Below are 15,461 nucleotides of genomic sequence, written 5' to 3'. Positions count from 1 at the left end.
TGGGTTTTTCAGCTCAACGGCGCCTCCTTCAGTTGCTTCGACGTCTCTTTGAACCCAACCTTGAGGATTCAACGTGGTTTTGGAGTTCAGTGTCTTTTGTTACTGTAGCGTCGACCGTTTCCTCGTCATTGTTTTCACATGATGACACGTTAAACTGTATTTAAGTCTAATGACATCTGATCAACTGTAAAAGTGGTAAATAAATAAATAATTAAATCTGCCTTCAACCTGTTTCCTTCAGACAACCATCACCACAAAAAGAAAAGGTCCGCAGCGTTTTCTGGTTTCTTGTTAATTTTTATTTATGCTTAAAAAAGAAAATTAAAAGACAGAGGAGGTGGTGATCGAAGAAAAAGAAAAAATATATATTCATATTCAAATATCTTTATACTTTTCTATTCATATATGATTAGCAATGCAAAGAAAATAATTCCCGTAGTAGTAGTGCTTAAGTAAAGTTCAATATAGACTTTATTATAACAAAATAGGCAGTTTACCCAGGGTTAAATATCTGTCTCAAAATCTCATTGTACAATAAACGCCTGCACGTTTGCATCGTCGTCACGCGTGTGGACGCCAGGAGGCGGCGGCGGCTCGGCTTCACAAACACAAAGCGACACGTGTTCATGTTAAGACACTGAGGACGCGGCGGGACAAGGATGAAACCGACGACGACCGGATGGAACCGTGACGGGTCCGAGTCCAGTCCGTTGAATCCAGTCCGGTTTTTGTCAGGAGTCGAATTCACTGTTAATTACCCATGAGCTCGTTTGTCTTTTTTGATCCTATGACTTTTCGTGTCATAGTTTTTCACAAGTCGCTGTCATAACGTTTTAGAAATTTGTCAAATTGAAGAAAATTTCCTTTGTCATTTACGAGTTAGAATTAAACATTTAGTATTTAAGTATTGAAAACGTGGTCCTTTTCGGTACGAACTGTCTTAATGTTCAAATATTTTCCTCATTTCTGCGTTTTGCTTTCATTAAAAGGCGCCGTCGACGCTGCTTCGAGTGGAAACGGTTTAACGGATGCAGCTCGGATCGATTTTCCATTTGAGTGATGACGTCTTTTACAGTGAAATGTCGTTCACGTGTCCGAGTAAAAAGTTAAAAACGTCCGGTGGTGAAATCGGAGTTGATCTAAAAACATCGTGTGCAGAATACGAATAAATCAGTCATCGCGGGTCGGTTTCATGTGGTTCGACGGGCGTTTTTTTGGGGCGTGCGGCGCCCTCCGGTGGCGGAACATGAACCGCACAGCGCCCGAACAAACGTCCCGTGGCAAAAAAATCCGACCGAACTTAACACGAATCCACTGAAATGTATAAAAAACCCAAAAGAAACAAAACACGTGGAGACGAGGAGGAGCAGGGGCTGATGGGAAACCGACGGGGTTGACAGACATGCTGTTCAAGCTCCGACGTGCAAAGTCGGGCTTTTTGAGTCTCCGTCTTCACCTGAACTGAAGGACGCTGCCTGAGACTGAAACCGTCTGTCTGTCCAACACGTCACCATGGAGACCAAAGAAAAGGAGGAAAAACCCACAAACAAACAAACAAAAGAACTAAAGACAAAGCGCTTCTTCGTACGTTTCTTGTCCTGAAGCGGCGTCGGTACCGTTCCGTGTGCTTTAACTCTGCTGGTCTCCGGTAGAACCCGACGGCCGAGCCCCGACCGGGCCGAAAGAACCACAACTAAAAAGAACAACAATCACTCTGTTCAGCCGGCGCGGGGTTAATCAGAGGTCGGAGGTCAGGGGGGCGGGGCCGTGAAAGGAGGAGTGGCTTCATAACTTCTCCTTGGACTGGACCCAGATGAACGGACCCGACTGTTCCTCGATGATCTGCTTCACCTGGTCGTAGATCTCCTCCAGGGTGTCGCCCTGCACGATGGCTGCAAAACAGGAGAACATGAAGAGAACATGGTCAACACAGGAGAACAGAGAGGAGAACACAGGAGAACAGAGAGGAGAACACAGGAGAACAGAGAGGAGAACACAGAGGAGAACACAGGAGAACAGAGAGGAGAACACAGAGGAGAACACAGGAGAACAGAGAGGAGAACACAGAGGAGAACACAGAGGAGAACACAGAGGAGAACACAGGAGAACACAGGAGAACAGAGAGGAGAACACAGAGGAGAACACAGGAGAACAGAGAGGAGAACACAGAGGAGAACACAGAGGAGAACACAGGAGAACAGAGAGGAGAACACAGAGGAGAACAGAGAGGAGAACACAGAGGAGAACACAGGAGAACAGAGAGGAGAACACAGAGGAGAACACAGGAGAACAGAGAGGAGAATAGAGAGGAGAACAGAGAGGAGAACACAGAGGAGAACACAGGAGAACAGAGAGGAGAACACAGAGGAGAACACAGAGGAGAACACAGGAGAACAGAGAGGAGAACACAGAGGAGAACACAGAGGAGAACAGAGAGGAGAACACAGAGGAGAACACAGGAGAACAGAGAGGAGAACAGAGAGGAGAACACAGAGGAGAACACAGAGGAGAACACAGGAGAACACAGGAGAACAGAGAGGAGAACACATAGGAGAACACAGGAGAACAGAGAGGAGAACACAGAGGAGAACACAGAGGAGAACACAGGAGAACAGAGAGGAGAACACAGAGGAGAACAGAGAGGAGAACACAGAGGAGAACACAGGAGAACAGAGAGGAGAACACAGAGGAGAACACAGGAGAACAGAGAGGAGAATAGAGAGGAGAACAGAGAGGAGAACACAGAGGAGAACACAGGAGAACAGAGAGGAGAACACAGAGGAGAACACAGAGGAGAACACAGGAGAACAGAGAGGAGAACACAGAGGAGAACACAGAGGAGAACACAGGAGAACAGAGAGGAGAACACAGAGGAGAACACAGAGGAGAACACAGGAGAACAGAGAGGAGAACACAGAGGAGAACACAGGAGAACAGAGAGGAGAACACAGAGGAGAACACAGAGGAGAACGCAGAGGAGAACACAGAGGAGAACAGAGAGGAGAACGCAGAGGAGAACACAGAGGAGAACAGAGAGGAGAACACAGAGGAGAACAGAGAGGAGAACACAGGAGAACACAGAGGAGAACACAGAGGAGAACACAGAGGAGAACACAGGAGAACAGAGAGGAGAACACAGAGGAGAACAGAGAGGAGAACACAGGAGAACAGAGAGGAGAACAGAGAGGAGAACACAGGAGAACAGAGAGGAGAACACAGAGGAGAACAGAGAGGAGAACACAGAGGAGAACACAGAGGAGAACACAGGAGAACAGAGAGGAGAACAGAGAGGAGAACACAGAGGAGAACACAGGAGAACAGAGAGGAGAACACAGAGGAGAACAGAGAGGAGAACACAGAGGAGAACACAGAGGAGAACACAGGAGAACAGAGAGGAGAACAGAGAGGAGAACACAGAGGAGAACAGAGAGGAGAACACAGGAGAACAGAGAGGAGAACACAGAGGAGAACACAGAGGAGAACAGAGAGGAGAACACAGAGGAGAACACAGGAGAACAGAGAGGAGAACACAGAGGAGAACAGAGAGGAGAACAGAGAGGAGAACACAGGAGAACAGAGAGGAGAACACAGGAGAACAGAGAGGAGAACAGAGGAGAACACAGGAGAAGAGAGGAGAACAGAGAAGAACAGAAAGGGGAACACAGAGGAGAACACAGAGGAGAACAGAGGAGAACACAGAAGAACAAAGAGGAGAAGAGAAAAGAACGTAGAGGAGAACACAGAGGAGAACATAGAGAAGAGAGAAGAATGTAGAGGGGAACATAGGAGAACAGAGAGAGGAAAAAAGGAGAACATAGAGGAGATCCTACAATTCTCCTCTACTCTGAATACAACACTGGTGCTTCTGTCACATGACACCACGTTCGTCCACCTGTAGTACCCCTCCTGTAGTTCCCCTCCTGTACCCCTCCTGTAGTTCCCCTCCTGTAGTACCCCTCCTGTGGTACCCCTCCTGTAGTTCCCCTCCTGTAGTTCCCCTCCTGTACCCCTCATGTAGTACCCCTCCTGTGGTTCCCCTCTTGTGGTACCCCTCCTGTAGTAGCCCTCCTGTAGTACCCCTCCTGTGGTACCCCATCTGTGGTACCCCTCCTGTAGTACCCCTCCTGTGGTACCCCATCTGTGGTACCCCTCCTGTAGTACCCCTCCTGTAGTTCTCCTCCTGTCCAGTTGGTGTCAGTGTACATATTAATCAGTCATTGTCAGGTTTGATCTCGTTGTTTAACTGACTTTAGCTAAACTTATATACTACTTACAAACATGTCAGACAGCGGAGGTTCCTTATCTCTTTTTAAAAGCTCAGTAAATGTGATGGAACTGATAAACAAGGTGAAAAAAGAGGAACTGATACGGTGGAGGATGAAGGTCCAGTAATAGTACCCCAGTTCTAATGGCATTTGCTCTGTTATACGTGTGTTCTTCAACTAGGTCTGGGTCCGGGTCCTGGTCTCTGGTCCAGGTCCGGGTCCTGGTCTCTGGTCCAGGTCCGGACCCCGGGTCCAGGTCTCACCTGTGAAATGCTCAGTGAACTCCTGCTCCAGTTTGGTGGCTCTGTCGAAGGTTTTCCTGCCCTGTTCCTCCGTCAGACGCTTGTTCATCTCCCTGAAAGCGACAGTGTCAGTTCACGTACGTACGACCCGGTTCAGGCGGAAACTGAAATGGTTCTAAGAAAACAAGTAAAGCCTGATGACGACGGAACCCTGGAGGTCAACATCTGAATGTCGCCGTCGGGCTTTTACTGTTTTGTTAAAACTCATGGTCAGATTTTGCGTCCGGACTCACATGATGTTCTCCACAGATTTGGGTTTGATGAAGATGGCGATGGGATGAAGCTGAGCCAGCTGGAGCCGCTTGATGGCGTTTCCAGAAACGTCCAGGATACAGTGTTTACCCTGAGAACGACAAGGAACAGGTGGGACTGAGGACCACGGTGGACGCTGGTCCGTCTGTTGGTCAGTGGTCACTGTTGGTCAGTGGTCAGTCTATTGTTAGTGGTCATTCTGTTAGTCAGAGGTCAGTCAGTGGTCAGTCTGTTGGTCAATGGTCGGTCTGTCGGTCAGTGGTCAGTCTGTCGGTCGGTGGTCAGTCTATCGGTTATTCTGTTGGTCAGTGGTTGGTCTGTTGGTCAGTAGTCGGTCTGTTAGTGGTCAGTCTGTTGGTCAGTGGTCAGTCTGTCAGTCAGTGGTCGGTCTGTCGGTCAGTGGTCAGTTGGTCAGTCTGTCGGTCAGTCAATGGATGGTCATGGTCAGCCCTAGTCAGTCATGGTCATACCTTCTCGGCCACCTCTCGGACCGACTGGACACTGGTCCCGTACAGGTGGTTGTTGTACTGTCCGGCCTCGATGAACTTGTGGTCCTGGATGTCCTTCTCCATCTGCTCCCTGGACACCACGAAGTGATAATCTCTGCCGTCCACCTCGTAGTCGCGCTTCGGCCGAGTCGTATCTGACAACAAGAAGCGGCTCTGAGTTATTTCTACGGCTTCAGCGGGACGTGAGAAAACACCGTTGGCCCGTGTGAGCGTCAAGGCATCAGTTCGCAGTCTGAGTGAAGGCGGGAAGTCTTACGTGGGACGCAGGATCCGAACTTATCAGGGAACTCGGAGATCAGGTCGTCGTTGATCCGATCCTTCATGGGGCCGAGGATGATGACGGGACGAGTGTAGCTCACTATCGGACAGGAAAACATCAGGATGAAAACATGGACTCCTCCTCCATCACTTCCTGTTTGTCACCCATGCCCCGCCCATTTAACAGACTATCATCACTTCCTGTTTGTCACCATGCTCCGCCCATTTGACAGACTACCACCACTTCCTGTTTCTGTCACCCATGCTCCGCCCATTTGACAGACTACGATCACTTCCTGTTTCTGTCACCCATGCCCCGCCCATTTGACAGACTATCATCACTTTCTGTTCCATTCATTGATGTTTATTAAAGGATGATTGACAGCTGAGACGACTAATCACAGACAGATGATGCGTGTGTTTCAGACTGACCTTCCTGTTGAATGACGGGTTCATACGACAGGACGTACTCCTCCTGCCCACCTGCAAACAAACAAACAGAGTCAGGGTCTGAGGTGGACTGAGCAGGTCCAGGTTTATGAGTGTCTGAGGTGGACTGAGCAGGTCCAGGTTTATGAGTGTCTGAGGTGGACTGAGCAGGTCCAGATGGACTGAGCAGGTCCAGGTTTATGAGTGAAGGGGACAGACTGAGGGTGAACTGTGTGCATGTGATGGTTTCATGTGAACTAAAGGCTCATTTATTTTCACTTTAACAGGTTCATCTGTTTCCAATGGTGTCCATGTATTAGAATGAGCATTTGCCAATCAATCCACCAGAGGGCGGGCATACTGGACGAATACCACGAAGAAGAAGACGAAAGAAGGAGAAAGAGAAGGAGAAGAAGAAGAAAGGAGAAGAAGGAGGAAGAGGAGGAGGAGAAGAAGAAGAAGAAGGAGAAGCCCCACAGACAGACTGCTCCGTCTGTCTTTAATGTAGAACATAAATGAGCCTTCATCTGAATCTTAATCCAGGGAAGTGAAGTGTGCAAAGGTTAAAGGTCAAAAAGATACAACCATCTGTGTTATTTTAAAAAGCACACACACATGCACGCACGCACGCACACACACTCCATCCTGTCATGCATCAGCCTGTTAGGCGGCGCTCAAGGACGACAGCGGGGACAGACTGAGCCGCTGAGCTCATGCCAGAACCAGCCAATCAGCAGCGAGTGTTAGCGGGGAGTTAGCGTTTAGCGCCGTTAGCGTGTCTGTGAATCGTCAGGTGATGGCGACGGCTGACTTACGGTAGCTACTCTCACTATCGCTGGCGTTAGACGTCACATGTTCTGAAAACGACACAAACACAGGGGGTCAGATTTCCCACAATGCTTTGCCTTGGCAGCGGTGGACTGGTCCGCAGACAGCAGCAGAAAGACAAGTTGTCTTTTAGAGCAGACAGGAAGCCCGTTAAAAAACACGAAAGAGTTCAAATTCACATCAGATGGTGTTTATACGATGATATTAAAGCAAAAGTGATCAGGACAGAAATCAATAACTGACAAAAAGTGTACGTTCCATGAATCTATCTGAACGTTCTGTTCTCACCGTTAAAACGGGTCAAACTACAGGTATGTTTGACCTGATTCTGTTTTTTACTGACTGTCCTTGAACTCATCTTAGTTTGGACTTTATCTCTGATTCCAGGAGGGACCACGGTTTAATAAACTCACTGACACTTTAACAACGGAGTGGAGATGTTCATGTGAAGGTTCTCTGATCCACCGTGGATCTGTTACAGGTCTATGATGTTCTTCTGTCTGTTCTACGTTCACTCTGATCTGACTGTGAAACTATTAACAGAACCATAAGAACAGGAACAGAACTGGGGTTTCCCCTTTAATGATCAGATCAGGAAGGAGCCTGTGAAGACCAGGAGTCCATGACCTGCAGGTGGAACAGCAGTGAAATGAGGAGGAGGAGCAGGAGCAGGAGGAGGAGAACATGTAGAAGTAGAGGAGGATGTGGGGTAGAAGGTGTATTTGCCTCGGTCTCTATCAGGACATCACTTCCTCATTCACTTTGTTCACCTCCTCATTCACTTTGTTCACTTCCTCATTCACTTCGTTCACCTCCTCATTCACTTTGTTCACCTCCTCATTCACTTCGTTCACCTCCTCATTTGCTTCATGCACGTCCTCATTCGCCTCCTCATTTGCTTCATTCACCTCCTCATTCACTTCATGCACCTCCTCATGCACCTCATTTGCTTCATTCACCTCCTCATACACCTCCTTATTCACTTCATTCACCTCCTCATACACCTCCTGATTTGCTTCATTCACCTCCTCATTCACTTCATACACCTGCTCATTCACTTCATTCACCTCATCATTCACTTCATGCACCTCCTCATTTGCTTCATTCATCTCCTCATACACCTCCTCATTCACCTCATTTGCTTCATGCACCTCCTCGTTTACTTTATTCACGTTCTCATACACCTCCTCATTCACTTCATGCACCTCCTCATTCACCTCCTCATTTGCCTCCTACACCTCCTCATTTGCTCCATTCATGTCCTCATGCACCTCCTCATTCGCTTCATTCACCTCCTTATACACCTCCTCATTCACTTCATACATCTCCTCATACACCTCCTCGTTCACTTCATTCACCTCCTCATACACCTCCTCGTTCACTTCATTCACCTCCTCATTTGCTTCATTCACCTCCTCATTCGCTTCATACACCTCCTCATTCATCTCTTCATTCACTTCATTCACCTCCTCAATCACTTCATTCACCTCCTCATTCGCTTCATGCACCTCCTCATTCCCTTCATTCACCTCCTCATTCACTTCATATACCTCCTCATTCACTTCATTCACCTCCTCATTTGCTTCATTCACCTCCTCATTCGCTTCATACACCTCCTCATTCACTTCATTCACCTCCTCATTCACTTCCTCATTCGCTTCATTCACCTCCTCATTTACCTCCTCATTCACTTCATTCACCTCCTCATACACCTCCTTATTCACTTCATTCACCTCCTCATACACCTCCTGATTTGCTTCATTCACCTCCTCATTCACTTCATACACCTGCTCATTCACTTCATTCACCTCATCATTCGCTTCATGCACCTCCTCATTTGCTTCATTCATCTCCTCATACACCTCCTCATTCACCTCATTTGCTTCATGCACCTCCTCGTTTACTTTATTCACGTTCTCATACACCTCCTCATTCACTTCATGCACCTCCTCATTCACCTCCTCATTTGCCTCCTACACCTCCTCATTTGCTCCATTCATGTCCTCATGCACCTCCTCATTCGCTTCATTCACCTCCTTATACACCTCCTCATTCACTTCATACATCTCCTCATACACCTCCTCGTTCACTTCATTCACCTCCTCATACACCTCCTCGTTCACTTCATTCACCTCCTCATTTGCTTCATTCACCTCCTCATTCGCTTCATACACCTCCTCATTCATCTCTTCATTCACTTCATTCACCTCCTCAATCACTTCATTCACCTCCTCATTCGCTTCATGCACCTCCTCATTCCCTTCATTCACCTCCTCATTCACTTCATATACCTCCTCATTCACTTCATTCACCTCCTCATTTGCTTCATTCACCTCCTCATTCGCTTCATACACCTCCTCATTCACTTCATTCACCTCCTCATTCACTTCCTCATTCACTTCCTCATTCGCTTCATTCACCTCCTCATTTACCTCCTCATTCACTTCATTCACCTCCTCATTCACCTCATTCACTTCGTCATTCACCTCCTCATTCGCTTCATGCACCTCCTCATTCACTTCATTCACCTCCTCATTCACCTCCTCATTCACTTCGTCATTCACCTCCTCATTCGCTTCATGCACCTCCTCATTCACTTCATTCACCTCCTCATTCACCTCCTCATTCACTTCCTCATTCACCTCCTCATTCACTTCATTCACTTCCTCATGCACCTCCTCATTCACCTCTGTTCAGACTCCTCTCTGGTTTCATTCACACTGTGGATGTGGACTGATCACAGTGGATCATCCACATGGAGACCCAGGGCCCGGAAAACCAGCTCTGACCCGGTTCCACTGTGAGGACACCATCTACAGACGTGGTTATGACGTGGATTTAAGTTGGACCTTGAACCTGGATCCTGGTCCTGGTGGGGGAGGCGTCTAAGGCACAGGTTTTAACGCCACCTCAGGTCATGTGTGAAAACACTGGATGACACATGTTCCACAGACACACACTTCAGATACTGGGTTTTTCTCAGAACTGAACCCCAGGCTGAGCCTCATCAGGTCCAGGTGTCTGAACCTGGACTAAAAGATCTGAGTCATTCAGGAGCAGCAGTGGTTGATGAAAGTGGTTGAAGATGGGAATCAGAACCAGTTCTTATGGCGAACCAGTTCCAGTAGTTCAGTTCTGTGGACTCATTAGTCCGTTTAACGACGTCATTGGGTCATTTCTGTGTTTCAGTTCTGTCTCCTCTAAAGTCTGGTTCTATTTCACAGTAAAGTCGACACTTGGACCTTTTACATCAGTTAAATATGTCCAACATGTACAAACATTAACCACAGCATCCAATTAAACTGAACCAATGGAACGCCTCTGATTGGCTGCTTAGCCAAGGGGGCCGAGACTAACATTAAACTCCTCCCGGGTCTATGGATACTGTTAATGTCAACCTGCTTTACTATTGGTTATGAATCGTCTCCATGACGACGCTCAGAGGAGCAGCAGGTGGATGGAGCACTCCTTTAACTCCACCTTTACAAACCTGGAGGAGCTTTGGTTCAATCACAGGCACAAGGTTCATGTCAACAAACACATTGGGACCATAGTTTAGTCCCTAATTCAAAGGGAATCAATAAGTGAATTGAATCGATAAGCGAATTGAATCGATAAGTGAACTGAATTGATAAGTGAACTGAATCAGTAAGTGAACTGAATCAGTGTAGTGAACCGAATCCATAAGGGAACTGAATCGATAAATGAACTGAATTGATAAGTGAAATGCAATGATAAGTGAAATGAATCGATAAGTGAACTGAATCGGTACGTGAACTGAAACGATATATGAACTGAATCGATAAGCGAACTGACTCGGTAAGTGAACAGAATCTGTAAGTGAACTGAATCGGCAAGTGAACAGAATCTGTAAGTGAACTGAATCGATAAGTGAATTGAATCGATAAGTGAACTGAATCGATCAGTGAACTGAATCTGTAAGTGAACTGAATCGATAAGCGAACTGAATTGATAAGTGAACTGAACCGGTAAGAGAATTGAATCAATCAGTGAACTGAATCGATAAGTGAACTGAATCAATAAGTGACCTGAATCGATAAGTGAACTGAATCGATAAGTGAACTGAATCAATCCATAATGGAACCAGAAACACCAACTTCTTCTCAATTCCCATCCATAGACGTGGTGATGATGATCCCTCAGTTCTGACTCTGATCAACTCTAAACCCTCAGGTGGAACTGGTTCAGAGCTGGTCCAATGGGCTGCTGGAGGCTGCGGGGGGGGCTTGGGGGGTTAGGGGGCGGGGCACTTACTGTGTCCTTTGGAAAGCGTGTCGTCGTTGTTGTCCTGATGTCAGCAGAGTCGAGTCAACGAGGAGAAAAACAACCACAAGAAACAACGTTACTGAGTTTCAGCGACAGACGGAGAGGGCGGAGCAACGGAGGTGGGAACCTGGCAGTAGGGTGGCCATGTTGGGTCAAAGGTCAGATCAGACCTGAGGATCCTGGATCAGCTGTTTTCATCTGTGACTGCTAGGAGGTTTGGATTTTTTTAATTTATTTTTTTGGTTAACTCGTTTGTGAGGCGGGCCCTGTTGCCGTGGTAACCGCCTCATCATCTCTCAGCCGGCCTCTCCTCCTGTCGCCGGCCAATCGTCTTTCAGACAGACCGCTCAGCACCCCGCCTCCCCCAACCGCCGCGCTGATACTTACGATCGGCGTCGCTGGTCTCCTGCTCACTCGCCTCTTTGCTCTTGTAGAACGGAAACTTTCGGGAAAAGAGGTTCTTTTTACGCTTGTCATTGAGAGACTGCAGAGGAAGAGGAGGAGGAGGAGGAGGAGGATGGGTGATGGAGGAAACAAAAGAAGAGGAAGGGGAGATGGGGGAGTCTGATGTTGGTTCGGACAGAATGAGGTTGTGGGCTGAATCTGCTCTGATTAAAGGATCAGTCTGTCATGATTTCAGAGAGACTCAGTAACAGTGGCCAATAGAAACGAGAGACTGAAACAGAAGCAGCACATGAACAGAAACACCTGAGACCAGCTGGACGGAAGCACATGGACCGCTCAGCCTCAGGACAGAGGCTGACGGAGATTGAAACTGATGGAGGCTGAAACTGATAGAGACTGAAACTGACGGAAACTGTTGGAGGCTGAAACGGAGGCTGAAACTGACGGAGGCTGAAATGGACGGAGATTGAAAATGATGGGGGCCGAAACTGACAGGCTGAAACTGACGGAGGCAGAAACTGACGAACTCTGAATCTGACGGAGGCTGAAATTGATGGAGGCAGAAACAGTTGGAGGCTGAAACGGAGGCTGAAACTGACGGACACTGAAACTGACAGACTGAAACTGATGAAGACTAAAACTGACAGAGACTGAAACTGACAGACTGAAACTGACGGAGACTGACAGACTGAAACTGATGGAGACTGAAACTGACAGAGGCTGAAACTGACTGGCTAAAACTGACAGAGGCTGAAACTGACGGAGACTGAAACTGACAGAATGAAACTGACGGAGGCTGAAACTGACAGACTGAAACTGACAGAGGCTGAAACTGACGGAGACTGAAACTGACAGAATGAAACTGACGGAGGCTGAAACTGACAGACTGAAACTAATGGAGACTGAAAGTGACAGAGACTGAAACTGACAGAGGCTGAAACTGACGGACGCTGAAACTCATCAACAGATGGAAGGAGGGAACTCATCCCTCAGTTCTAAAGGGTTCATGAAAGGTTCAGAACTGGTACAAAGTTCCTCCCAGTTTCCATGAATGAGCGCGTCCAGTCCGTCCTCACGGGTTGGTGCTGGTCCATCCTCCGCTGTCTGGGACTGAGGACACTTCACTGAACTAAATCTGAATGTTTCACCTCAGTTGAACGTGTTCTGATGTGCAGATGGGTTCCATCCAGAACCATCACTACGTGTGCCGTTTGGACTCAGACTGATTCTTTAAGCAGAATAAACACATGTATGTGATGTGGAAACTGAAGGACGCACACACGTCCTGGGTCTGGAACGGTGTGTTCAGGTTCCCCAGTTAAAGCCTGGACTGAACTAAGCTGCTGAGGCGGACACTGAGTTTTACAGGGTGACAGTGAAGGCAGCAGGAGGAGGAACAGGACATGCAGATGACATGCAGATGGTGACGTTCACAGGTCAGAGGTCAGCAGACATGACGACATGGACAATGTGTTAATACGTGAAACCAAACAGAAGCTCCTCATGTTGAATATGTCGACTCATGAACCAGTGGATGAAACCTGAGACTAGAACCACTTCAAATACACAGAAAACGAAGAAAAACCACCAGGAACATGACGTCAAATGAAGCAGAGGGTGGGGTTTGGTTCCTGGTGAGACTCATTTAAACACACCAGAAAGTTCCAGGTTCCTGAATCACTCATATGTGGTGTTTAAGGACAAATATGTTAAGAGGTTCAGTGGTTTGTAAATCAGAGTTAATGTCAAGAACCTTTTGTTTGATGTTTCAGCTGCTGTTTCAGTGTCTGTGTAGTATTTGTACTTTACAATATTCACCTACATTAGAATATGGAGCTGTGAACTTCTGCCAAAGACGCCAATGTATTGGATGGTAAATATGAAGCTCACATTATTTCTGTGACCACCAGAGGGAGTAGTGAGTCACTCTGAAGATGAGAACCATAAAGACACAACTGTCCGAGTCCTAGAACAGACGTGATCAAACTACAGTGGGTGTTTCCTCCACTGGACTCAGATGGAAATGGACAGAATGGAGTTGGATTCTGAGGCTGATGAAGGTAGACAGTTATTATGGGATGTTCTTATCGTTGCTAAGTTTCCATTTGTCGATCCACGGTTCAGACTAAATTGTGACAGTTCTCAACTTGTTTGTTGGATTCAAACAGATTTTTAGTTCAGTTATTGTCGACACAAACCAGCAGAAAACAGAGGATTAGTGGTTTTACTGTGGCTGTTTTTGACTAAAAACAGAGATAAGCTAACTGAGCTAAGTTAACTGAGCTAAGCTAATAGAGCTAAGCTAACAGAGCTAAGCTAGCAGATGGGATTAGTGGTTTTGCTGTGGCTGTTTGAGTCTAAAAACAGAGCTAAGCTAACAAGGCTAAACTAACAGAGGGGATTAGTGATTTTACTGTGGCTGTTTGAGTCTAAAAACAGAGCTAAGCTAATAGAGCTATGCTAACAGAGCCAAGATTAGTGGTTTTACTGTGGCTGTTTGAGTCTAAAAACAGAGCTAAGCTAACAGAGCTAAGCTAACAGAGGGCATTAATAGTTTTACTGTGGCTCTTTGAGTCTAAAAACAGAGCTAAGCTAACAGAGCTAAGCTAACAGAGGGGATTAATAGTTTAACTGTGGCTGTTTGAGTCTAAAAACAGAGCTAACAGAGCTACACTAACAGAGCTAAGCTAACTGAGCTATGCTAACAGAGCTTAGCTAATAGAGCTAAGCTAACAGAGCAATAATCATGAGTTTCAGATGCAGTCTGTGCAAACATAGGGTTGGTTGGATGGTGTGTTCTGGTACCAGACTGACCCCTGCTGGTGAACTGTTTTAATTTGCCTGTGCGTTTCCATGGTGACAGGGGATGACATGCTGCAGGCTGAGAGCAGGGTGAGAGGTGAGGAAGAGGAGGAAGCAGCAGCGAGTCAATGTCAAGCGTTTTTTCTCTGTATCAGTACAGGTGAGGGCTGAAGGCGGAGCGGGGGGTGGGGCATGCATGTGAGTCCCGCCCCCTTCTTGTCAAGATGTTAGCGGGCGGCGACTGGCGAGGCGTTCGGGCGACGCGTGTTAAAGCGAACACACTGTTTAAAAGGTGGGGGGAGGGGCTGCGGTTGCGGTTTGGCTGCTGAGACGTCGAACACATGAAGAAGAAAAACACGTGTCGAACATCAACAACTAAAACTAGAACATGCTGTTAACTCCGGCCGCGTCCACGTTAGTCACACATTAGTACGTGGAGGCGGGTCCTCTGTCGACATGCAGGAAATACTTCAACTGTAGACGAGGAGTTTCACACAAAAACACTACGGCTGCATTTAGGGACGGGTTCAGCCCACATTCACAGAACCGACGAAACCAACGGAAACACTTCACATCCAACAACAATGCAAACACTAGAGGTCAGAGGTCATCCCAGAGGGTTGAACTGTGTCCAGGAGTGGATTTATCTGTCTGTATTTACATCCAATCTGACGAACAGCAGGAAATACCACCGCTGAATGCCAAAAACAGCTTCTATAAACCATCGTATTTACTGTGACCTTTGACCTGAACACGTCTTTAACCCTTTAGTTCAAACAGTAGCAGATTCATGGCATTAATGTACTGAGGTTTTCTACCAGGAACAAGAGTATGGAACAAAAGTAAGTAAAAAGACGGAAAAATTAACTGGACTAATGAACAAAACGAAGAAAAACAATTAACATAATTAACAGAATTTTAAAAAATGGGGGTCAAAGATCAAAGTAAATAGTGACTTTAACCAGTGCAAACCTTTTGAGGCTGTGACCAGATTGACTGTGTTTTCTAGTTTCTGAATATGTCGGATTATTTAACTCTTTAAACCAACAGAAAAATGTGGAATGGATTTTAACGCTGGACTGGATTCAAATAATTCACCATATGTTTTTACTGACATTTATTTA

General features: G+C 46.8%; 1 protein-coding gene across 8 annotated transcripts in view; it reads right to left on the bottom strand.

Moving 5' to 3' along the window:
• Positions 1 to 282: 282 nt before the first annotated feature.
• The window catches only part of LOC115437503 (disks large homolog 1-like), a 131,761-nt gene continuing 116,582 nt past the window's right edge, over positions 283 to 15,461 (bottom strand). For 5 of the 8 annotated variants that reach the window (XM_030160702.1, XM_030160704.1, XM_030160706.1 and 2 more), the window contains 8 exons: positions 11,518 to 11,614; positions 6,831 to 6,872; positions 6,019 to 6,069; positions 5,585 to 5,686; positions 5,290 to 5,462; positions 4,801 to 4,910; positions 4,529 to 4,620; positions 283 to 1,892 (listed from right to left, as the gene is read on the bottom strand). In XM_030160702.1, the coding sequence (XP_030016562.1) occupies positions 1,786 to 1,892; positions 4,529 to 4,620; positions 4,801 to 4,910; positions 5,290 to 5,462; positions 5,585 to 5,686; positions 6,019 to 6,069; positions 6,831 to 6,872; positions 11,518 to 11,614 (774 nt within the window). In that variant the 3' untranslated portion in view covers positions 283 to 1,785. Of the gene's footprint in view, positions 1,893 to 4,528; positions 4,621 to 4,800; positions 4,911 to 5,289; positions 5,463 to 5,584; positions 5,687 to 6,018; positions 6,070 to 6,830; positions 6,873 to 11,118; positions 11,153 to 11,517; positions 11,615 to 15,461 lie in introns of all 8 variants that reach the window. The other 3 variants (XM_030160703.1, XM_030160708.1, XM_030160705.1) reach the window with 2 other exon arrangements.

This window comes from Sphaeramia orbicularis, chromosome 17 (assembly GCF_902148855.1).
Source record: "Sphaeramia orbicularis chromosome 17, fSphaOr1.1, whole genome shotgun sequence".
Lineage (NCBI taxonomy): Eukaryota > Metazoa > Chordata > Actinopteri > Kurtiformes > Apogonidae > Sphaeramia > Sphaeramia orbicularis.
The sequence above is the reverse complement of the archived record's forward strand: the minus strand, read 5'-3'. Positions and strand labels throughout refer to the sequence as shown.